General features: G+C 50.4%; 1 protein-coding gene across 2 annotated transcripts in view; it reads left to right on the top strand.

Annotated features, from left to right (window-relative positions):
- The window catches only part of AFAP1 (actin filament associated protein 1), a 176,555-nt gene that overhangs the window by 143,756 nt on the left and 9,681 nt on the right, over positions 1-23,118 (top strand). The window contains exons 12-17 of one of the 2 annotated variants that reach the window (XM_012473519.2): positions 3,399-3,516; positions 9,798-10,049; positions 12,334-12,448; positions 17,277-17,441; positions 19,048-19,238; positions 22,420-22,584. In XM_012473519.2, coding sequence (XP_012328942.1) covers positions 3,399-3,516; positions 9,798-10,049; positions 12,334-12,448; positions 17,277-17,441; positions 19,048-19,238; positions 22,420-22,584 — 1,006 coding nt within the window. The remainder of the gene's footprint in view (positions 1-3,398; positions 3,517-9,797; positions 10,050-12,333; positions 12,449-17,276; positions 17,442-19,047; positions 19,239-22,419; positions 22,585-23,118) is intronic. The other variant, XM_012473522.2, reaches the window with a different exon arrangement.

Consider the following 23,118-nt stretch of genomic DNA (forward strand, 5'->3'; position numbering starts at 1 on the left):
ACCAGGAAGCGGTAGTGAGGATGAAGAGCATAGAAAGCAGGGCTGGCGTGGTGAGGGTGGACAGGGGAAGAGCACAGAAAGCAGGGCTGGCGTGGTGAGGGTGGAGGGGGAAGAGCACAGAAAGCCGGGCTGGCGTGGTGAGGGTGGACAGGGGAAGAGCACAGAAAGCAGGGCTGGCGTGGTGAGGGTGGAGAGGGAGGACCACAGAAAGCAGGGCTGGCGTGGTGAGGGTGGACACGGGAAGAGCACAGAAAGCAGGGCTGGCGTGGTGAGGGTGGAGAGGGAGGACCACAGAAAGCAGGGCTGGCGTGGTGAGGGTGGAGGGTGAAGAGCACAGAAAGCAGGGCTGGCGTGGTGAGGGTGGAGGGGGAAGACCACAGAAAGCAGGGCTGGCGTGGTGAGGGTGGAGGGGGAAGACCACAGAAAGCAGGGCTGGCGTGGTGAGGGTGGACAGGGGAAGAGCACAGAAAGCAGGGCTGGCGTGGTGAGGGTGGACAGGGGAAGAGCACAGAAAGCAGGGCTGGCGTGGTGAGGGTGGACAGGGGAAGAGCACAGAAAGCAGGGCTGGCATGGTGAGGGTGGAGGGGGAAGAGCACAGAAAGCAGGGCTGGCGTGGTGAGGGTGGAGGGGGAAGACCACAGAAAGCAGGGCTGGCGTGGTGAGGGTGGAGGGGGAAGAGCACAGAAAGCAGGGCTGGCGTGGTGAGGGTGGAGGGGGAAGAGCACAGAAAGCAGGGCTGGCGTGGTGAGGGTGGAGGGGGAAGAGCACAGAAAGCAGGGCTGGCGTGGTGAGGGTGGAGGGGGAAGACCACAGAAAGCAGGGCTGGCGTGGTGAGGGTGGAGGGGGAAGAGCACAGAAAGCAGGGCTGGCGTGGTGAGGGTGGACAGGGGAAGAGCACAGAAAGCAGGGCTGGCGTGGTGAGGGTGGACAGGGGAAGAGCACAGAAAGCAGGGCTGGCGTGGTGAGGGTGGAGGGGGAAGACCACAGAAAGCAGGGCTGGCGTGGTGAGGGTGGAGGGGGAAGAGCACAGAAAGCAGGGCTGGCGTGGTGAGGGTGGACAGGGGAAGAGCACAGAAAGCAGGGCTGGCGTGGTGAGGGTGGACAGGGGAAGAGCACAGAAAGCAGGGCTGGCGTGGTGAGGGTGGAGGGGGAAGAGCACAGAAAGCAGGGCTGGCGTGGTGAGGGTGGAGGGGGAAGACCACAGAAAGCAGGGCTGGCGTGGTGAGGGTGGAGGGGGAAGAGCACAGAAAGCAGGGCTGGCGTGGTGAGGGTGGACACGGGAAGAGCACAGAAAGCAGGGCTGGCGTGGTGAGGGTGGACACAGGAAGAGCACAGAAAGCAGGGCTGGCGTGGTGAGGGTGGAGGGGGAAGAGCACAGAAAGCAGGGCTGGCGTGGTGAGGGTGGAGGGGGAAGAGCACAGAAAGCAGGGCTGGCGTGGTGAGGGTGGAGGGGGAAGAGCACAGAAAGCAGGGCTGGCGTGGTGAGGGTGGAGGGGGAAGACCACAGAAAGCAGGGTCGGCGTGGTGTGGGTGGTGAGTGGGTAGATGGGCGGATGGGAGGCGGTCCTCTTGGCCACCCTCTCCTCTGAGTACCGGGAGGTTATTCGGAAATAGCTCCCTTGACTGTCTCCTGGTTTCGGTGTAACAAGTGGCCTGTGGCCTCTTACTTCATTTCCACTTCTGCCTTTGGCTACAAATTCTATTGTGGAAAGACATCAAGTAGAAAACAGAGGCCTTGTGTTTAGTTGTGACCCCACACCCTGCCCTCTTGAGGGCCAAACAGAGTTGTCCTCAGTAGACCAGGTCCCTCTCTGTAGGGTGAGGGGTGACTAGCTGCTGGCTGCGGCCTCCTCCACCTGGGACTTTCTGTGTGCCTGTGACCCCTCATTACTGTGCTCCCAAGTCCTGCCAGTCAGGCTGTCAGAGGCATCCTGCAGTGGCCCTTCCCAGCACAGAAGCAGGAGTGGAGCCACCCAGGGCCTCTGTTCTGACCGCACCCTATGTCCCTGCTGCAGCAGGGCAGGTGCAGGCCACACGCTCGAAACCGAAGATGCTGGGGAAGGAGAAAGGCTCAGTATGGCCAGGGCACAGGGGAGGGGATGGTCCCTGTGCCGGGCATATTCATCCATGCATTTACTGCCTCTCACTGACAAAAAGCATACATAGCACTGTTTCCCCAAAAGCCCTCCAATGAGGCATTTAATTAGAAAACCTTAAATATGTATTTTTAAAAATGAAAATCTATTACTGCAGAACTCTTAAATGTTCAAGTTTTGCTGTGCCTTTACTTATATGTTCTCTTCTTAGTCATTGTCTTTTCCTATGTATACTTTTAAGTATTTTAAGTTACATTCTTATAAACAAAGGAATAAGTTTATAAATTACAATTAAAAGAATGTGTCCAGGCAGCAAGCCGTGCATGGCGTCCCTCCCCAGCAGGACGGGCACGCGTGCCCTGTGCGGAGCCTTTTCCGCGGCCCGGGCTGCTGAAGTCCAGCGGGTCTCAGAAGTTGAGGGAATTTCAGGGAAGAGGTGAAAATGAGTTGTATAGGGTAGCAGTGGTGCTGAATGAGTCCTAAGAACTCCATAAACATTCGTTGAATAATTGTTCTAGAGAGCTTATAGAACAGGGGTCCACAAACCTTTTCCAAAAAATGCTCAACAGTAACTTTCAGCTTTTTTTTTTTGAGACTAAGTTTCGCTCGTATTGCCCAGGCTGGAGTGCAGTGGCGCAATCTCGGCTCACTGCAACCTCCACCTCCCGGATTCAAGCAATTCTCCTGCCTCAGCCACCCGAGTAGCTGGGACTACAGGCATGTGCCACCATGCCCGGCTGATTTTATATTTTTAGTAGAGATGGGGTTTCTCCATGTTGGTCAGGCTGGTCTTTAACTCCCGACCTCAGGTGATCCGCCCACCTCAGCCTCCCAAAGTGCTGGGATCATAGGCGTGAGTCACCGTGCTGCCTGGCCTAACTTTAGCTTTGCAGCCCATGTTATCCTCTTGGAAGTAACACACTTATGAAAGAAGCATGTGTTCCAATAAAACTTTATTACCAACACAGGCTGTGAGAGGAGCTGGCCACTGTGAGAGTTGGATGATGACCAAAATGCTTGCCATTTCTGAATGCCTGTCACTTGCAGGCTTTGCCGCGTGTACCTAGCGTTGGTTATCGGCGATCTGTGTCGCCATTCTGCAGAGTATGTGCCCTCCTAATCTCATAGCACAGTCCCTCCAACACATCCTCTCATTTCCACCGAGGTTCTGTCTCGTATTTGTTCTCTGCCCCGTGACTGCTGACATAGCGTTGGACATAAAGTCAGAACTCACTGAAGACCTGACTGATTGGAGTAAAAGGTGGTCAGGTTATGGATTTTAACGCATTTCCTTTCTTTCAGTTTCATGAACAGGCGTGTTCTATCTGCTAACCCATATCTAGGGGGCACGTCCAATGGCTATGCCCACCCCAGTGGGACGGCGCTTCATTACGACGACGTACCGTGCATCAACGGCTCGGTGAGTACCCTTTTGCTGGAGTCATGATTTTGTTAGAAGTGAGGCTGTGAAAATTCTGTGCCTCAGTTCCCCTGGTTTCAGTTTATGAGGTCGGCTTTTTAATGCCCTGAGGCAAGCAGGAGACTCCATGTCCTATCTCTGCTCCTGGTTTCTGACATGCTGTTCATCTGAAGCTGCATTTGAGCAAGTGGATCGTTTGAGACTAGTAGACAGTTTGTCATTTAATGTCACTGTCATTTTTCTGTTGGTGTTGACGTAGTGTCCCGATCTGTGGCCCAGGCTGGAGTGCAGTGGTGCAGTCAAGACTCACTGTAGCTCAACCTCCCCAGCTCAATGAATCCTCCCACCTTGGCCTCCCAAGTAGCTGGGAGCATAGGTACACACCACCACACCGCACTCGTTTGTTTATTTTTAGTAGGGATGGGATCTCCCTGTATTGGACAGTCTTGAACTCCTGGGCTCAAGTGATTCTCTCACCTCAGACTTTCAATGTGTTAGGATTACCAAAGTGAGCCACTGTGCCCGCCTAATGTCACTCCCATTAATTAAACGTGTCAGCCTACTAAAATACTGACTAAAGGATAGCATATTAGGAGAGATCCAAGATGGCTGATGATTAGCAGCTCGGGCATGTACCTCCCAGTGAAAGCACAAAGAACGAGAGGACGCCACACTTTCAGATGAATATTAGTTGCTCACGGACCAGGAGATTCCCAGTGGAGGAGCTCCACGGGTCGCCAGGGCGACTCTTGTGGCCGGCGTGGCGGTTTTGCTGGTGCCTTAGCACGCCAGTTCTTGGTGCAGAGTCCGGAGATTCCTGGGCAGAAAAACACCATCAATCTTAACACCGCTGTTTTGGCCGGCTCAGTGGATTGCTCAGATTTCGGCGCAGGGAATCAACAAGTTGGACATCAGAGACCCAGTTAGAAAGTCGGTAATTATAAAGACGACAGACGGACAAATATATAATGAAGGGAAGAAACCAGCGTAAAAAGGCAGAGAATACTCAAAATCAGAATGCCTCTCCCTCTACAGGGGATTGCAATTCCTCATCAGTAACGGAACAAGGCTTAATAGATTACACGTGTGTTCCAATAACAGAAGCAGGTTTCAAAATGTGGGTGATAAGAAACTTCTGTGAATTAAAAGAACTTGTTCTAACCCAATGCAAAGAAACTAAGAACCTTGAAAAAAGGTTTGACGAAATGTTAACGAGAATGGACAATTTAGAGAAGAATATAAGTGAATTGATGGAGCTGAAAAACACAACACGAGAACTTCGCGAAGCATGCACAAGTTTAAACAGTCGAATTGATCAAGCAGAAGGAAGGATATCAGAAGTCGAGGACCAGCTCAGTGAAATGAAACGAGAAGACAAGAATGCAGAAAAAAGGATGAAAAGGAATGAGCAAAGTCTCCAGGAAATATGGGACTATGTGAAAAGACCTAATTTACGTTTGATAGGTGTACCTGAATGTGATGAAGAGAATGAATCCAAGTTGGAAAATACTCTTCAGGATATCATTCAGGAAAATTTTCCCAACCTGGCAAGGCAGGGTAATATTCAACTCCAGGTAATACAGAGAACACCACAAAGATATTCAAGAAGACCAACCCCAAGGCACATAATCGCCAGATTTATTAGGGTTGAAATGAAGGAGAAAATACTAAGGGCAGCCAGAGAGAAAGGTCAGGTTACCCATAAAGGCAAACCTATCAGACTTACAGCAGATCTCTCAGCAGAAACCCTACAAGCCAGAAAAGAGTGGGGACCAATATTTAACATCCTTAAAGAAAAGAACTTTCAACCCAGAATTTCCTATCCAGCCAAACTAAGCTTTATGAGCGAAAGAAAAACTAAATCTTTTGCGAACAAACAAGTACTTAGAGAGTTCACCACCACCAGGCCTGCTTTACAAGAACTTCTGAAAGAAGCACTATACATATAAAGGAACAACCAATATCAGCCTTTCCAAAAATATATCAAAAAGCAAGAACTTTAACACAATAAAAAATTTACATCAACTAATGGGCAAAACAGCCAGCTAGCATCAAACGCCGGTATTAAACTTATATATATTTTAATTGGATAAAAAGCCAAAACCCATCGGTATGCTGCATCCGGGCCCATCTTACATGCAACAATACACAAAGACTCAGAGAGAAGGAGGAAGATTTACCAATCAAACAGAGAGTAAAAATAAACTAATAAACAAAAAGCAGGAGATGCAATTCTCGCCTCTGATAAAGTAGACTTTAAAGCAACAAAGATCAAAAGAGGCGAGGAATGACATTACATAATGGCAAAAGGATCAATGCAACAAGAAGAGCTAACGATTCTATAGATCAACGAGATAGAAAATTAACAAGGATATTCAGAACTTGAACTCAGACTCGGAACAAGTAAACTTAATAAACATTTATAGAACTCTCCACTTCAAATACACAAAACATACATTACCACCTCACACCTATTCCAAAGGTGACTATATAATTGGAAGTAAATCACTCCTCAGTAATCGCATAGCATTTCATAGGTTTAAATTAAATATTGGTTGGCTGTTTGTTCGTTATCTTCTTCCCTTATTCCTTCCTGACTACATCATTAAGTATAATTATCAGTATAAAAGAGGTTTTCAATACCCATTACTAAATTGCATTCTAGCCTGGGCAAGAAAGCAATACTCCCATTCTCTCTCCCTCTTTCTTTTCCTTCTCCCTTCTCCCCGTTCTCTCTCTCTCTTTCTCTTCCTTTTTCCTCCTTCCTATTCTCTCTCTCTCTTTCTCTTTAAAAAAAAAAAAAAGGATAGCATATTAGAGTGATACTTGGATAACTTGTTAAATCAAACATAGCACAGTATAAGTTGTCAGTGAGTAGTTATTTCCCGATAGGATTAAAATACTGAGAAGTCCCCTCAGGAAGGAAATGATGCTGTAGAGGAATGACCACAGTACAAGCTCGGCAGCTTCCCTTGGGGTGGATTTGGAGGAGCAGGCTCCGGCTCCCATCACAGCGCCATCTGTAGATCCACAGCTCCATGCACTTGGTGCCAGGCACGGCTCTCTCTCTCCCGCTGGTCTCCAGGGTCTGTTTGGCCTTCAGAGTTGTAAAGTCTGCTCTCGGTGTGTTGTGTGGTGTGTGTTGGCAGGTGCTTGTCTCACGGCGTGTGCACGTTGCTCATCTCACAACGTGTACTGAGCATCCTCTCTGGTCCAGGCACGGTGCCCAGCCCTGGGCATTCAGAGGTGAGGCCTTCACAGTTAGCAGATGGATGAAGGAGGCTTGTGAGAAGCCAGTATGCCATGCATCTCCCAGTACTGGGTGGGTTTGAAATTGGCATCTATGTTAAGATCATTTTCAAAGGTAGACACAAAGTATATTTATTGTTATTTTTTCCAGCCTTGGAAGGTATTTCAGACTTTTTTCTTGCTGTTTTGCTTCTCCAATCATTTCTCCAATATTCTGGTGAATGTCCTCAGTCGGCCCCGGCATTATAAATTATGTAGCTGCTCATAGCAGGAACCAGGAGACAATAGCCTCTTTGAGGGAGGAGCGGGGCTGAGGACCCCCAGTGCTCAGGAGCATAAACAGACTGAAGGCTGTTTATGCTGGGGTCAGAAGCGGCTGGCCCATTCCTCAGGAGCCATGATGGACGCAGTGTGTCCATGGGGCCCAGTCACCTTCCCACTGGTCGCTGCCTCCTGCCCCTCTGTACCTGCCGTCCTAGGCGGAGAGGTGTCAGGGCCCGTCAATCTCCTCCTTTTCCTCAGCCAGTCCTCCCTGGAGCGTCTCTGGGTGCCCACAGTCATCATGGCGCTCCACCCCCGCACAGGGGGCTTGTGCAAGTTCTTCCCACTAAGATGGACCCACGGTGGCCTGGGAAGCAGGCTCTCAGGCTGGTTCCTGCCCTGGATTCCGGCCCCTGAGGCGTTTTCTAGGTGGGACCCTCTCTTCTGCCTCCATTTGCCCTGTGTCACCCCAGTGTCTCTTGACGGCACAGACTTATCCCTGGGTTTAGACGCCAGTTACCACACTCATCTGCATCCTGAGAACCATCCACTTCTCTTAAAGGCCTCTGTCTAGCCTGTCCCACCCAAAGACCCTTTCATACCCCTTTTCCTCCAAGGTGTTTCTCCATGTGCACCCCTTACACACGAACCTGTGACTGAGCCGGATGCCGTTGAGACCCTGTGGAACCACACATGGGATCATCTGGCTCCACCCAGCCTGTTTCATTCAGGCTTTGATGACACTGTACAGGCCACCCACAGGAGTGAGTGTTCTTTGGGTTATTGGCAGCTTCGTCTGTAGTAGAAACAGAGGTCTGCAATTCCTTGTTTGTGTGTGTGTGTCGCTGGACTGGCGATAGTTGCCTTTAGGACATAACACACTGTACACGTATGTGGCTTCCTTCCCCTGCTCGGCCCCTTCCTGAAACTCTTTTCCGTGTGTTCGGCTCTGTTACCAGCTCATCTCTTTTTGGAAGGCCTCATTTTTAGGTTTTTAAAGTTCATATTTATAGCCCGGTGCGGTGGCTCATGCCTGTGTTCCCAGCACTTTGGGAGGCAGAGGTGGGTGGATCACTTGAGGCCAGGAGTTCGAGACCAGCCTGGCCAACATGGCAAAACCTCGTCTCTAAAAATATAAGAATTAGCTGGGCTTGGTGGTGGGCATCTGTAATCCTAGACACTCAGGAGGCTGAGGCAGGAGAATCACTTGAGCCTGGGAGGTGGAAGGTGCAGTGAGCTGAGATTGTACCACTGCACTCCAGCCTGGGTGACAGAGCAAGACTCCATCTCAAAAAAAGTTCATATTTATGACCTAATATCTGGCACCGTAGCACTGTTTCAGCTTAAGTAATGTTTACTCATTCACCGTTCCCCGATGCTTAGACTAAGATGAAAGTATGCACACTCACACTTTAAACCAGAAACTTCTGCGAGGTCTCTGTAGGTGTTTTTCTGCGTCTTCCATATGACTTAATCTTTGGTATTTTAGCAAAATGATAGTCTCGTCTAGACCGTTTTAATAACTCTGGACAAATATATGCTGGGTTGTCATTATGAAACTCTCACATCCGAGTTTATCTGCAGGGACCGTTATTTTTAGATCACAAAAATAGACACATTGAAGTGATTGTGGAGGAATACAGATGCTCCTACTGTGGAATTTTCAGTCTTTGCTATTTTTATAACAAAAGGTTGTAATTACCGTCTGGCGGGAAGGACTATGCAGGAAGACTATAAAAACAGGGTAAAAGAGCATAACAGAGGAATTAATATCGCCTTTCTTGTAATGCCAGGCAATTTATAAAGACCTTTAAAGCTGAAAAGGCCTTGGCTGGGGTTATCAGTTTTTGGGTTGAGTTAATACTTTAATATCCGTGTTCTCAGATTCCTCTGTCCCATGAAGTGGCATGCACCTATTTTAGTCCTTGTTGGAGATTTTCTGCTAAAAGAATACCATTATATCAATTAGATTTGGAAGCATCTAATGTTCTATGAGAATTCGATGTCTCTTTTCACAGACCGTTTTGGTTGTGGCACTTTCTTCAGGTATACAGAGCAGGTCACAGAGGGGTGGGTGTTGACAAATCCCATAGGACTTAGGTCACTGACTCCAGCACAGGGACTTGGAGGAGCCCGCAGGTGGTCTGCTGTCCCCAGAAGGAGCCCGAGGCTTAGAGGCAGCACCATGCGGGGATGAGCACGGCCCTTCCCTCCGCTCTGCCACTCACCGGCTCCAGGCTTCCGTTTCTTCCATCTCTGCTTCCATTTTCCCCTTTTCCCAGATGACTGCGAGACGAAGTCAGCGTCCAGGGCGAGGGCAGTGCTGTGAAAAGCATCGAGTGCTCTGCTTGGGCCTCAGTGTCTTCGCGCACAGCAGAGCACCAGGCCCCTGGACCCATGCTCCTTTCCACCCCTCACATTCACATCCTGCACTAGGGACCAGATAACGTTTCCTTTTCTTCTTTAAAAGACGGGACCAAACAAAAGCTTCACATTCCCATTCTGGGAATGGTTTAAGGAAACAAAAATTTCCATAAGGCTTCAGAAGTCAAGTTCTTTTGAATCAGTCTGCATGCTTGTGTTGGGTGTGTGTATGTGTGTGTGTTGAGGGGGTGCATGCCTTATTGATAACAGCTGCAGTCTGTGCAGAAGGGTGTTGGGATGCTGACACCATGCTAAGTGCTGTGCTATTAATAAATGACATCTCGCTATGCTGAAAGCTGCTGTTTTCTGTGTCCAAGTCACTAACCACAAAGCTGTGTGTGTTGCAGTGGGAACCGGAAGATGGCTTTCCTGCTTCCTGCAGCAGAGGCTTGGGAGAAGAGGTGCTTTATGATAACGCAGGCCTGTACGATAACTTGCCGTCTCCGAAAATCTTTGCCCGCTACTCTCCTGCTGACAGAAAGGCCTCTAGGCTGTCTGCTGACAAGCTGTCCTCTAACCATTACAAATACCCTGCCTCCGCTCAGTCTCTCACTAATACCTCTTCTGTGGGGAGGGCGTCTCTCGGGCTCAACTCACAGGTACAGCATCTTCTTCTGTAAAATTCTAGAGCCACCTTTAAGTCACATTGCTCCAACAGTTTTGCAACTTGTAGTAAATGGGACTCAGCAAAGGCAAAGCGTAGTTTTTTTTCCCTCAACTGGAATATAATTTGCAACCTGACTACCAAGGAACTGACAAGATATTTCTAGCAAGCTCATGGTTTGTCTAAGCACTGTTTCTTTGCCCACATCCGACTTTCCTTCTGTTCTTGGAAAATTCCCCAGTGAATTTTGTAAATTATGTCAACTAAAGGCAGAGAATTTAAAAGAAACAGGTAATAAAACTTTCCAGAAGATTCTTGAACTGCAAGATTCTTTAATATGTTTCCATTACACATAATGAGCAAGGGTTGACTCCATGTAGTCATTGCTTTTGATCTTTAAACATGAAATAGGATTATTCAGAGTACGGTAGGGGTTTTCCATGATAAGTCTGGAGGTATACTCTTAAAAACTAGACGATGATAATAAGGACATTTGATGACCACTGAACAATAATAACCTTGATGTTGAACTGTGGTCCATTGCACACCCTGTGTTTATGGCAAACAGTAACATTTCAGAGTAATTTTGTTTGGTTAAGCCTTTTTTGTTTTGTTTTGTTTTAAAGAGATGAAGTCTCACTATGTTGCCCAGGCAGGACTTGAATTCCTGGGCTCAAGTGATTCTCCTGCCTTGGCCTCCCAAGTAGCTGGGACAACAGGCGCATGCCACCATGCCTGGCTTATCATGCATATTTAACCTAAGAATTTGTTATGCTTTGCCTAAAGACTTCAGCCAATATATGTAGGAATGTGAACATATAGCAAATGGGCATGTTTTAAATATGTGTATTTTTCTCCATTCTTTGGATAATCTTAAGAAAATAATGAACCAGGTAAAATTGCAGAATTCTAGATAGAAGTGACTTAGAGCACTAGCTCCCTGTAGGTTAGCTTCATCAAAAACCAAATGCACAGGTTTGTGTTGGTTTTCGATTTTGAATGACGGTTGTTCAGATCGTGTCCCTGGAGATTCCCATTCGGTGTGTCTGAGGAGCCCAGAGCTAAGTAAAGCTGGGCCTGGGGGCTTGGGAAGCCTCAGGGCTTCTTACGAGGACTTACGCCAAAAAGTGGGCAGGTTATGTGTTGCATTTACTAAGTAAATGTGTTTCTGTGTTTCTACCTGTCTTTTTATTGGCATTAGAGCTGCCTTAGGTGAAATCCTGCAACACAGCTCGGCTTGTCCCCGCATTAGTTGGGAATCATTTGACGTATGGTTCCCGTGTGGAGTTTTTGTTACTTTTGTTCCCTTTTGTTTTGCTTTTGTTGAAGTAGGAAACACTTTTGCAGGTTAAATTGCATGGCCTCTGTGTCTCCTGTCCTGCTTTGGTCATTTTAATGGGAACCCATTGTTTAAGCACTTGCACGTCCTCTCTCCTGTACTGCAGGCCATCTGATCATTTCAGGAGCCCTGTGGGGAGGGGTCACTACCTTTACCTTTTTAAATAATCAAGTGGGGGCTCAGAACGTTTAAATAACTTGCTTGACAGCTCCTAAATGATGGAGCCAGAATTTGGAGCTAGATCTCTCTGCCTCCCAAAAGTTGAGGCCTGCAACAGAAGGAAGCGTAGTATCATGGAAAAAAGCATGGGCGTGGATGCTGGAGTGAGTCTTTGCCATCACGCTGAAAAATTACACAACTAAGCTGCATGGAAGGTCACGCCAGCAAAATGCAGAACTTGCTGGCCTGTGGCAGTCCCCAGAGTAGACCACTGTCTCACTTTTTCAGAAACCTGTAGCCCGTGCGAGCTCGGTTTCCATGTTACTGCTGCGTGTATTATGCTTCCCTTGCCCGTTAGGATGTCACTCGTTGTAAAAGCGCTTGCAGCAGCACAGCTTTAACGCAGGGTCCTGCTCCTCTCCTGAGGGCATCCCACTGAAATAAAAGCTGTTTAGCCTCGGAAACACAAACCGCTCACCTCAGCCCGCGCCAGCTTGGATAGTGTTTGTGACTTGCCAGTAGAAAGGCGTCCCTTCTGCAGCGTTCCAGCGGAACACATCCTACGGACCCCATTGGCTTTGGCCTCAGCCACAGCTCCTTAGCCATTCCCCATAATCCCGGCAGCCCAGTGTTTGGAAACCATCTTTATTTTTTTCTCTGTCTATGCTAGTTTATAATAGTTAGAGTCAGAGACTGAAAGAAATGACTGCAGGAAAAAAAGACCCAAGATTTTTACGACTGTGTGTTTATTTTTTATGTTCTTATATGTTCACTTCAACAGCTCAAGGGTAAAAAGCCTCCAGTGGCATCTAATGGGGTCACAGGAAAAGGGAAGACTCTGAGCAGTCAGCCAAAAAAAGTGGATCCTGTGGCTGGTGTGAAAAGAACGGCTTCGAGTAAGTATGCCATCGGGTGTCTTGCCTTCTGGCTCTAAGTGCACTTGGTAGAGCTGGGCCTGTCTGAGCCTGCCCACTGGTAAGTGCCAGCTTGGGGGGCAGCTGGAGAAATGGAGCTGTGGGCACTGCCATCCTTCCTCATCGGCCGCATGGAAGGACAGTGGCAATTTCCACCCAGCTTTTCTGACTGTGCTTGTAAATGGAAGCCCAGAACTGGTTTGCTGCCTGTGAGATTGACTCAGCATTTTAAAATGGGAGGCAGTTGTGAGTGCAGGTTGCTTGCAGCTCCGGGTGGCCCTGGATGCTGGGTCAGGAGACCTTGGCTCATGTCCCTGATCTGTGGTTGACAAGCCATGCAAACTCTAAACTCAGCCTCTTTATCTGCCAGGCATAGACAGATGCTGCTGTGGTTGGTGCAGTGGAATGACTGAGGTCATGGGGGGCCTCATAGCACTAGAGCAGGGCAGTGATGAGTCCTGCGGCGCCTTGTGGTCTACAGCAAGCCGTTCTTATCCCATCCACTTTACTTCCCACAGCCACTCTGTAAGCGGAGGCACTGTCCTCTGCCCCATCATACACATGAGAAAAGAATCACCAAGAGGGTAAGCGGCTACCGTGAGGCCTCACAGCTGTAAATCACAGAGCCAGAGTGGGTGGCAGGCTTTCACACTCCACATCCAGCTGGAAACAGACTGGGCAGAGAAGCTTCAAGACACGAGAGACTCAGCTGCCTGCACCCAGCACCCTCTCCCCTTCCCTCCAGGGATCCATGGAGGGTGATACTGTCATCTCTGAAGTGTTGTGTGCACTGGTCCTCATTATGTGTCTCATCGGGGAGCCAGCCAGGCAGCACTCTTCACTCCAGAGACTCAAAGACACAGTAAAGTAGTTGCCATCCAGCGTCTTGGGTCCAGCAGACCCACACGTGCGCATGAGCACGTGGAAGGGCCGCGGCATGGGTTTCTGAAGGTCGGGGGCCCCTGAGGCCATCTGGGCCTGTCCAGTAAGATTTCCCAGAGGAAGAAGGTGGGAGTTAGATGCAGTTGTTGAGTTTGATGTGGTTACATGCCATTGCCACTTGGGATTTGTACCTGAGCTTTTCAAATCTGGATCAGTGCAACTGGTAGACCAGTCTCTGTGCTAATGAAGATGAGGCTAGCCAGCCCCGTTAGTAACCCCACACCAGCTGTAGAAGAGAGAGGCTCCGATACCGACACGTGCTGACATCCATTTGCACCGTGGTTTCAGTTTTGGAGTCAGAGCATCCGCATAGGGGAATTGAGAGGCTGGCAGTGTCCTTGGCTGCGTTCATGAACGAGCCTTGGAATCACCCAGCAGGACCAGGGTGCATCTGCCCCGAGGAAGGGTGTACATTCCTGAAGGAAGCCTGCCTCCACCTCTGTTCTACCCACACACATGTTCACCACTGCCCCAAGGAAGGGTGTACATTCCTGAAGGAAGCCTGCCTCCACCTCTGTTCTACCCACACACATGTTCACCACTGCCCCAAGGAAGGGTGTACGTTCCTGACAGAAGCCTGCCTCCACCTCTGTTCTACCCACACACATGTTCACCACTGCCCCGAGGAAGGGTGTACGTTCCTGACGGAAGCCTGCCTCCACCTCTGTTCTACCCACACACATGTTCACCACTGCCCCAAGGAAGGGTGTACGTTCCTGACGGAAGCCTGCCTCCACCTCTGTTCTCCCCAACACATGTTCACCACTGCCCCGAGGAAGGGTGTATGTTCCTGAAGGAAGCCTGCCTCCACCTCTGTTCTCCCCAACACATGTTCACCACTGCCCCGAGGAAGGGTGTATGTTCCTGAAGGAAGCCTGCCTCCACCTCTGTTCTCCCCAACACATGTTCACCACTGCCCCAAGGAAGGGTGTACATTCCTGAAGGAAGCGTGCCTCCACCTCTGTTCTACCCACACACATGTTCACCACTGCCCCAAGGAAGGGTGTACGTTCCTGACGGAAGCCTGCCTCCACCTCTGTTCTCCCCAACACATGTTCACCACTGCCCCGAGGAAGGGTGTATGTTCCTGAAGGAAGCCTGCCTCCACCTCTGTTCTCCCCAACACATGTTCACCACTGCCCCAAGGAAGGGTGTACATTCCTGAAGGAAGCGTGCCTCCACCTCTGTTCTACCCACACACATGTTCACCACTGCCCCAAGGAAGGGTGTACGTTCCTGATGGAAGCCTGCCTCCACCTCTGTTCTACCCACACACATGTTCACCACTGCCCCAAGGAAGGGTGTACGTTCCTGACAGAAGCCTGCCTCCACCTCTGTTCTACCCACACACATGTTCACCACTGCCCCGTGGAGGGGTGTATGTTCCTGACGGAAGCCTGCCTCCACCTCTGTTCTACCCACACACATACATGTTCACCAGATAGGTTGGAACCAGTTGGGTCAAATCCTCCTGCCACCATTTGTTTAATGTGCTAACTTCCTTTGACCTTACCTCTGGCACATCTTATTTCCCACTGTGCCGGGTGTGTTTACTTTCACCTCTTTTAGTTTTGTTTCCTTGAGGGGTAGAGGGGAGGGAGCAGCTCACACCAGGGAAGCTTTGTTAAAGCGGAATCTGAATCCCATGGAATCTGTCGCCATGACACTTCTCTGTCGGTACCTGTGCTGACTTTATTTCCTAGATGATTTATTCCTTTATTTTATGAGACCTTCCATGGGGAGTTTTTATTAACTTTGGTGACATCTAATGGTGACAAAAGAGAAAAATAATGGCATTCTGTGTTTTTGCTGAATCCAGCCAGTTGCATTATAGATTAGACGGGATTTATTACATGGCGACCAAAAGATTAGAAATTTATAGGTTATTGCATTGAGTTCGTTTGGGGAAACAGGTTAGTTTAGAAATAAGTGTAGAGTTTGTACTTGGCCTTGTTTGCAAAATATGTTATTACCTTAGCTCCTTTTGTTTCAGATTGTTGCATGGTTAGCCTGTCCTCAGGCTGCCACCCCTTTTGCTGTCCTTCTGTGTGTTTCTTTTGGGTAGGGGAAAATTGACAGGGGTGATCACTTTTTATGCCTTCATAAATGCAGTATTTCATTGAAATCATGATGGCTCACATTGCAAGTACTGGCAAATCCAGCATTTAGGACAGGTACTCGAGATGGCTCCCTGCTGTCCCTGAGTGGACAAGCCTTCTGGGAGGCACTGACCGCTGATATGGTAAGACTTGCCAGTGAATGTCCACTACATCAGGCATCATGTCATTTTGTTAGATTTTTTTCAGATACGTTTCTCATTTAAAACACACAGACACATCTCATTTAAAACATGCGCACACGCACACACACGTGCACACACATAGGGTTCCTTCTCGTGTCTGTTTTAGAGAGGGTGAAGCTGAGCTTTTCCAGAGGTTGCTTGCGGAGTCATGTAACAAGGGAGGGTGGAGTGTGGGTTTATAGCCACCTCTCTGAGCCCACTGTTTTTATTCTTAACTATTATGCCACCCCTGTGACTTTACCTGAAGTAGTTTCTAGCCAAGCTAGGTAGTCAGACACATGGGGTATGTGGTCGTGAAGGCCTAGGAGTTGTCATCAGGTGTGAGTGATTGTTAGAAGCGACTGGGAGATCACTGAGGCTTTGCCGTCGGCGATCCTCCATCCAAGTTTCGTTAGAACCCTCATCTTCTCCGTGGATTCTTCCAGAGAGCTGTTGTCCTAAGTTACTGTTACTGAAAGGCCAACATAAGAGGAGGAGGAGAGTGTGGGGTTAGGTTCTGAAAGCTTTTTCACTGGCGGTGTCATGTCGCTATGTCTGTAAACGTCCCCTACAGCTAGCTTCCTCATTTATTCATTTTATGAAAGAAGCATTTATGTATTACCCATTTTTGCATTTTTTCTAAGTGCTTTATAAATATTTAATCCTCATAACCGCCCAGTGAATTACCTGCTCTTACTATCCCCATTTCACAGCTGAGGGAAACTGAGGCACAGGAATTCATGCCCTGTTCCAGGTCATGCAGCTACAAATGCAAGCTGGGACTCCTTCCTAGGCAGTCAGGCTCCAGGGCCTGCTCCCGGTTGCCTCTTCATGGATCCGTTGTTAGTTTATTCACTAAACAAACATGTATTATATCACACTCCATGCCAGGTGCTGATCTCAGTGCTGGGGGTGTAGCAGCAATCGAGAGCCAGTCAGATGCCATGGCCGGAAGGAACAGACACTGTGCTGTTGAGGAAGTATTTTGAAGAATGTAGAGAGGGAAGCAAATTCAAGACCTGATTTTTGATAGTAATAGACTCCTGTCTTCTCCGATTATAGAATGTTCACTCTCCATGTTGTCACAGATAGATTATAAGTCACGTTCCTCAAAGGGAAGTGAATTAAAGGAATGTCCTAATATTCTGTTTTTGTTTTTAAAAATTTGATTCAAAGGCTATCGAAGAATTTGAACTAGCCAACTTTTCTGCTTAGTTCAAACCACATCTGTCCTTTTTCTTACTGAATTAGCGAAATAACTGGCTTTGTGTTTGTTTACTGAGTTGGCTGATTAAACAGGCTTTTTGAGTTACCCCATTATCTGCTTGAGTAAACCTACTTTTTTTTTTTTTTGACATGGGGTCTCAATGTCACCCAGGCTGGAGCACATGGCAGAATCACAGCTCGCTGTGGCTTCGAACTCCCAGGCTCAAGTAATTCTCCTTCTCGGCCTCCTGAGTAGCTGAGACTACAGTCATGCGCCATCATGCCTGGCTAATTTTTGTATTTTTTTGTAGAGACGGACCTCGCTGTGTTTCCCAGGCTAGTAAACCTAATTTTTAATTGTTGTCTTTTTTTCTTCTCAAGATGCTGCCCAGTACAAGTACGGCAAGAACCGGGTAGAAGCAGACGCCAGGCGGCTACAGACCAAAGAAGAGGAGCTGCTGAAGGGGAAGGAAGCCCTGCGGGCCAGGCTGGCCCAGCTCCGCAGAGAAAGAAAAGACCTCCGCGCCGCCATGGACGCCAGTGCCGGTAGGGAGGGTCTGGGGCCGGGTGACTGCCCCGGGCGTGTTCGTATCAGAGACTGCACGTTTCCTTCTGCTCAGGACCTGACCCACACGCCGCTCACGGAGGCGGGGGAGGTGCTGGGGCACCTGCTTCAGCTTCTGGCGCTGACAGCAGAGATTGTCTGGAGGATGGCCCGTCTCCACAGGGCTCAGTAGATTTGGTCACTGTGTCGGAGGGATCCACTGGATTTCTCCACAGGAGGGTAGCCCGCAGGGGTGAGTCATTTTCAGAAGTCCAGGCAAGGCAAGATGGCGCTGCATGGGTAGAAGAAGCCCCTCATTTCTTGTGAAGGGACAGGCGAGAGCAAGGCAGTATCTGTCTTGGAATGCATCGCGGAAGAGGCCAGGCTAGTGGAATACAGACACCAGAGAGGGACTGAGGGTAAGGGCGCATTCCCAGGAACTGAGTCTGGAGCCAGAGTGGCACCCCTGGGCCAGGTGTGTGCATTCCTGCTGACGGGAGCTGGTGCTCAGCTCCTGACCCTGGGGCAGCACGGCTTCCTTAGGCATGGCCTCCCTTCCAGCCTGGTGCTCAGACTGTAGAACACTGGCTCCCTAGATTGAGATTGTACTAGCCTGAGCTGGGACAGGGGCTTCAGATACCGCAGAGGCCTGTGTGGTCCAGAGAGGAAGCTGCACGTTTCCCGTGTCCCGCTGTGCGGGGAGGAGCTGATGCACACCCAGCAGGCAATTAGCAGCTCCAGCCTTTCTGGACTTTGTGCCTCAGTGATTTGATGAAGGGAAATGCTTTTGGAGTTTAGAAGAGGGGAAGGCAGGTGTTGGCAGGGCAGGTCAGGCTGACCCTGCAGGAGGAGCCAGGATGCGGCCTGCAACCTGAGACTGATCCAGGAGGAGGCTAGGCCAGAGAATGGGGCAGGGCTTTGAGTTTAACGAGACAGAAGTAGCATTTCTCCCTTGTGTTCCACGCTTGCAGGATAGTGAAGATGCAGAGGGGGCTGGAGGTACTTTCAGCTGTGAAAAAGAGAACCTCACCTGCTGGCCAGCACCAGCCCGGGCCCTGGGTACCAGTCTGTTCACTCCTGGGATTGGCGTTCTCATCTGTCCAGTGGGTCCATCTTAGGTCATTGCAGCAAACCTCAAATAAGTAAAGTGAATATGCCTTAAAGAAGTGTGTGCCATGTCCAGTAGAGATGCAAGCTGTGCTGCTGTTCATTGCCATAGGGCATAAGCTGGCGGAAGGATCGGCGGAGCATCAGGGAAGGACTGTTCACACTTCCAGGCAGTGGCACCTTCGGGAGTTGTGGAGTTTAGGGACCACATTTTAGAATGAGTACACTGGAGTACATTGAGGCCCAGAGCCAGGAGCTGCCGGCCTTGGTGAGAATTAGCATCTCCTGTTTCCTGGGAGGCCAGCTGCAGCAAAGGGTAGTGGTTGGGGAAGGACTCTGGTCCCTTAGAGAACTGCCGAATTCAAGTTTTGCAACGAGGACCTAAATCAGGGGCTCAGCCTAAACGTTTTATGGAAGTTCTTTTCAGGGACCAGGGGCCTTCTCTGTTGTTTGGAGAGTCTCTGTCTGCTGCAGGAGTAACGGCTTTTCTGGGAATTCCAGGCAGGAAGCCGCAGGCGGTCCTGGAGGAGAAGCTGAAGCAGCTGGAGGAGGAGTGCCGGCAGAAGGAGGCAGAGCGTGTCAGCCTGGAGCTGGAGCTGACAGAGGTCAAGGAGAGCCTGAGGAAGGCACTGGCGGGCGGGGTCACCCTGGGGCTGGCCATTGAGCCCAAGTCAGGGACGTCGAGTCCACAGGTATGTGTCCTGCCGGTTCCCCTCGGAGGCTGGTGCGGCCTTACATGACCAAGGACCGGTGCATCCAGAGAGGATGCAGAGGGGCTCTCGGGCGTAGCTTGCTTGTGGCCCCTTAGCGTGCCCAGCAGAAGACAGTTCACGTGTTAGCATGAGACGCTTGGATCAGCCGGGCCCTGTGTTCCTGACGTGCTGCTTCCTTGTCTCTCGCTGAAGTGTTAAAAGGCGTGGAGACACTGGGTCTGTGTCTTTCCCCTTTGCACAGTCTGTTTAGAACAGATCCGGTCCTCATTTGATGCCAGTTCATTAGGTAGCTGGTGCTTATAAACCACCTAGCATGTCTGAGAGTTAAGCCAGGGGCTGGGGAAGCTGAAAGGAATGAAGTGGTCTGTGTCCTTACTCTCCCCTTCTCCAAGCTCCCCCATCCCCACGCATTGCCTGAGTCACCCCAGTGATCATCTCTACCTCAGAGGACAACCTCTCTCCCACCTGCAGAGCTGAGCAAGCAGCCAGGTCACTGATCTATCCCCAGACCACAAACCCAGCCACGGGTGCATGGTTCCTTAAAGTGTTGAAGAGGCGGCTGTGTGGCCACACAGGCCACGGCTTGAAACCACTTAACTTCTCCAGGCCCCGAATTTTTCATCTATGAGAAAAAGTAGTGCCCGCTGCACAGGACTGTACATGCAGAGGCCCTGGGTGTAACGCCCCACCGAAGCGCCTGTGTTCATTCATTCACATCTTCCTGAACGCACATGCATTCATTCATTCCTTCCTTCCACTCATCCAACAATGGCATGTTTATATCATTATATACAATACTGTTATATATTACATAAAATCATAGACAATTCATTCAGCAATTATGTATTGTATAAAATACAATTATGTATTTATACGACATACATACTATTTCATAGATAAAGGTGTGTATGTATATACACATATGCATATGCTGTGTTTCTTTTTGAACTCCCGGGCTCAAGCGATCCTCCCACCTCGTCTCCTGAGTTGCTGGGGTTACAGGCAGGGGGGACCATGCCTGGCCCACATTCTGTGCTTCCTCTGTGTGCTAGAAACTATTCTAAGCCCACAGTTGTAACAAGATAGGTGAGAATCCCTGTTTCATGGAGCTTATATTCTCATGAGGGAGGCAAAGCAGTAAAACACATTGATGTCAGATGCAGACAGCTCTGTGGAGCACAGTGAAGCAGGGCTGGGGAGGAGGGGTGCAGGTGGAATTCATATCCAAGGGCTAGGGGGTGCCTTGGGTGTTGTCAGCCCCTCATCCAGCATAAGCGCGGACGAGCGTGCTGGGGTCAGGTGCAGTGAGAGTGGCAGTGAGGCAGTGGGCATAGGCTGGCACAGGGCGGGTCTTCCCTTGCCTCATGGAGTCTTGTGCCCTTCCATCTGTAGTGATCTGGGCAGGAGTTCACACTGTCCCTGCTGCTTCTTGTCCTGTGTCCTGTGTCCTGTGTGAAGGGTGGGGGGCAGGAGTGGTCTGAAGAGCTGTCCTGCCCCTGTCGTCTGGTCCTGTTTGAGTGGAGGGGCTGGGCTTCCTGGGCTCTGGTCAGTGCCTTGATCCCACCCTCCCCTGCCTTCCAGACACCTGGGAGATCCTTCTCCTGTATCTTCAGCTTTTCTAAATGCTTTTTCCAAGCATTTGAGGATTCTCTAGTTGGATCCATCTTTAAAAAAGAAGGTTCTTCCTGGCCTCCTGCTCCCTTTGGTGACTGTCCCGTTGCCCTGCGTTCTTGCCTTGCCTTCCGAGGTGAACTTGGGAAGCAGTTGTCCATTCTGGCAGTGTCGTCTGCCCCCCGCAACGCCTCCACTTTCTGGGTGTGGCTTTCCATCGTGCCTGCTTTCGTCATGGTGACCCCCAGTGTTCCCATCCAGCAGATACTTTGGTCCTCACTCCCTGGTTCCAGTGCCCTTCGACGCAGCTGCCCGCTCGCTTCCTCCTTGCTGGCCCCACATTCTTCTGCCCCCATCGCTGGAGCTTCCCTCGGGCCCCTTTTCCAGCTCCTGCTGCGCCACCCTCCTCGCCTTTCCTTTGACCGAAGTACTCTGTAGGGGCCCGGGCCTGGCTGGCTGCGTCAGCTTTCCCCACTCCAGTCCACCGTGCTTTGCGACTTCCCTCTCTTTTGAGGGAGGATGTCCTTGGTGCCATTCTCTGTCCCAGCATCTGGGGAAGCACTGTGTACCCCTGCTGCCCAGGCCGCGTCCTCGGGAGAATGGCTTGCTGGGTGGACCCCACTTGAGATGCAGGTCTCTGGGTCTCCTGCCCCTTTACTCATAGCCTGGCCTGGCCTCTCCCAGACAGAGGTCCTCATCAGCATTCCCTTCTGTTCGCTACCACTGCCCCGAGCTCCCTCCCCAGCAGCCAGGGACCGCCACAGCACAGGTCAGGTTGACTTCCTGGGGACTGTGGTCAGTAAAGCCCACAGGGGAGCCTGAGCTGCCCATTTTCATGGTCATGGAAACACTGTTCTAAAACACCGTTCCATATACCCTGAGCGATATTTTTACATCACACATTTTGGCAGGAATCCTAGGAAGCATCTCTTCCTTGGAGACTTCATTTGAGAGAAGGCTCAGCGGACTGCAGCGTTTTTTCCCGGAGAACAGTTTGGGATCCCATATGGAAGAGCCAGCGATGGGGGCCTTGGTGGCTCAGGACACATGTGGTTCTATTTTCAGCCTCCTTTGGCATATGGAAGCTGCCTTAAACACTCAGAAAGGCTCTGTGCTCACAGGCGCCTGCGTTTGTCCCGCCAGCCCCGCGCAGTGGGAGCCAGTGCTGCCCCGGCCCCAAGTGCTGGTGCTTTCTGCTGCCTGGGCATCTCTAGGGTGCTTGCCCCAGAAAAGCTCTGAAAACCATAAAGCGCTGCACAGAGGGACCGACGAGCGGCAGCAGCAGCTGATGGAAGAGCCCAGCTTTGAATGCAAAAGACTTGGGCAGGAATCCCACCCTCACCGCCCTCGGGCACGGCTGGGAGCCTCCGGCCCTCCTGCCGTGCATGCTGGGGGGCGCTTGGGGTGAGGCACTGACCACCCGGCAGCCCTTGCTGCTGCTGCTGCTGTGATTTCTGCCCACTTCCAAAACTGATTTCTTCCTTGAGATAAATGATTTTCCCGCTGGAGAATACTGGTGGCCTAGAAACCGCTCTTTCTCTCTGTTAAGTCTCCAGTGTTCAGGCATCGGACTCTGGAAAACTCGCCCATCTCCAGCTGTGACACCAGTGACACTGAGGGCCCCGTGCCGGTGAACAGTGCGGCTGTCCTGAAGAAGAGCCAGGCGGCCCCGGGCAGCTCCCCCTGCCGAGGACACGTGCTGCGGAAGGCCAAGGTGAGCCCTGGCTTCTGGGGGTGCTGGTCTGGGGGTGTCCAGATGATTTAGGCTCCCGGGCGTTCTCAGGTGTGAACGAGGAGCCCGTCTGTCTTCCCACTCCCTCCACTTGGCTTTCAGCCTTTGGTAGACATCTTGGAATGGGCACTTCTCCAGTCCTCCGCACCCTGCAGACCCTCCTTTAGGAACCGGGTTCTCCAAGGTGAACAGTGACCCGAAGGTGCTGGCCGTTTAGCCTCAGTGCCACCGCTCGCTCCAGGCTCATCTCCAATGCAGGCAGGCCCTGGGCTTCTCTGGACTCGTTTTCTCATTGGTGGGGTGGAGATTGGACCAGGCAACCTCTGAAGTCCTTTTTGGCACTTAGATGTGTGATTCTTTAGAAAAACAAAGAAGAGGGCCCAGGCATCAGCTTTCCCCAGCGCCGTCAGAGCATGAATCTGGCCTCGGAGGGCTTCGGAGGAACCTTGGCTCCTGCCTGTGGCAGCTTCCAGTCTTGTCGTGGGATTAGCCACTAACAAGTTTTGATGCTAAACT

The sequence above is a fragment of the Aotus nancymaae genome, unplaced genomic scaffold (genome assembly GCF_030222135.1).
Source record: "Aotus nancymaae isolate 86718 unplaced genomic scaffold, 86718_ANA_hifiasm-v0.15.2.pri h1tg000006l, whole genome shotgun sequence".
Taxonomy (NCBI): domain Eukaryota; kingdom Metazoa; phylum Chordata; class Mammalia; order Primates; family Aotidae; genus Aotus; species Aotus nancymaae.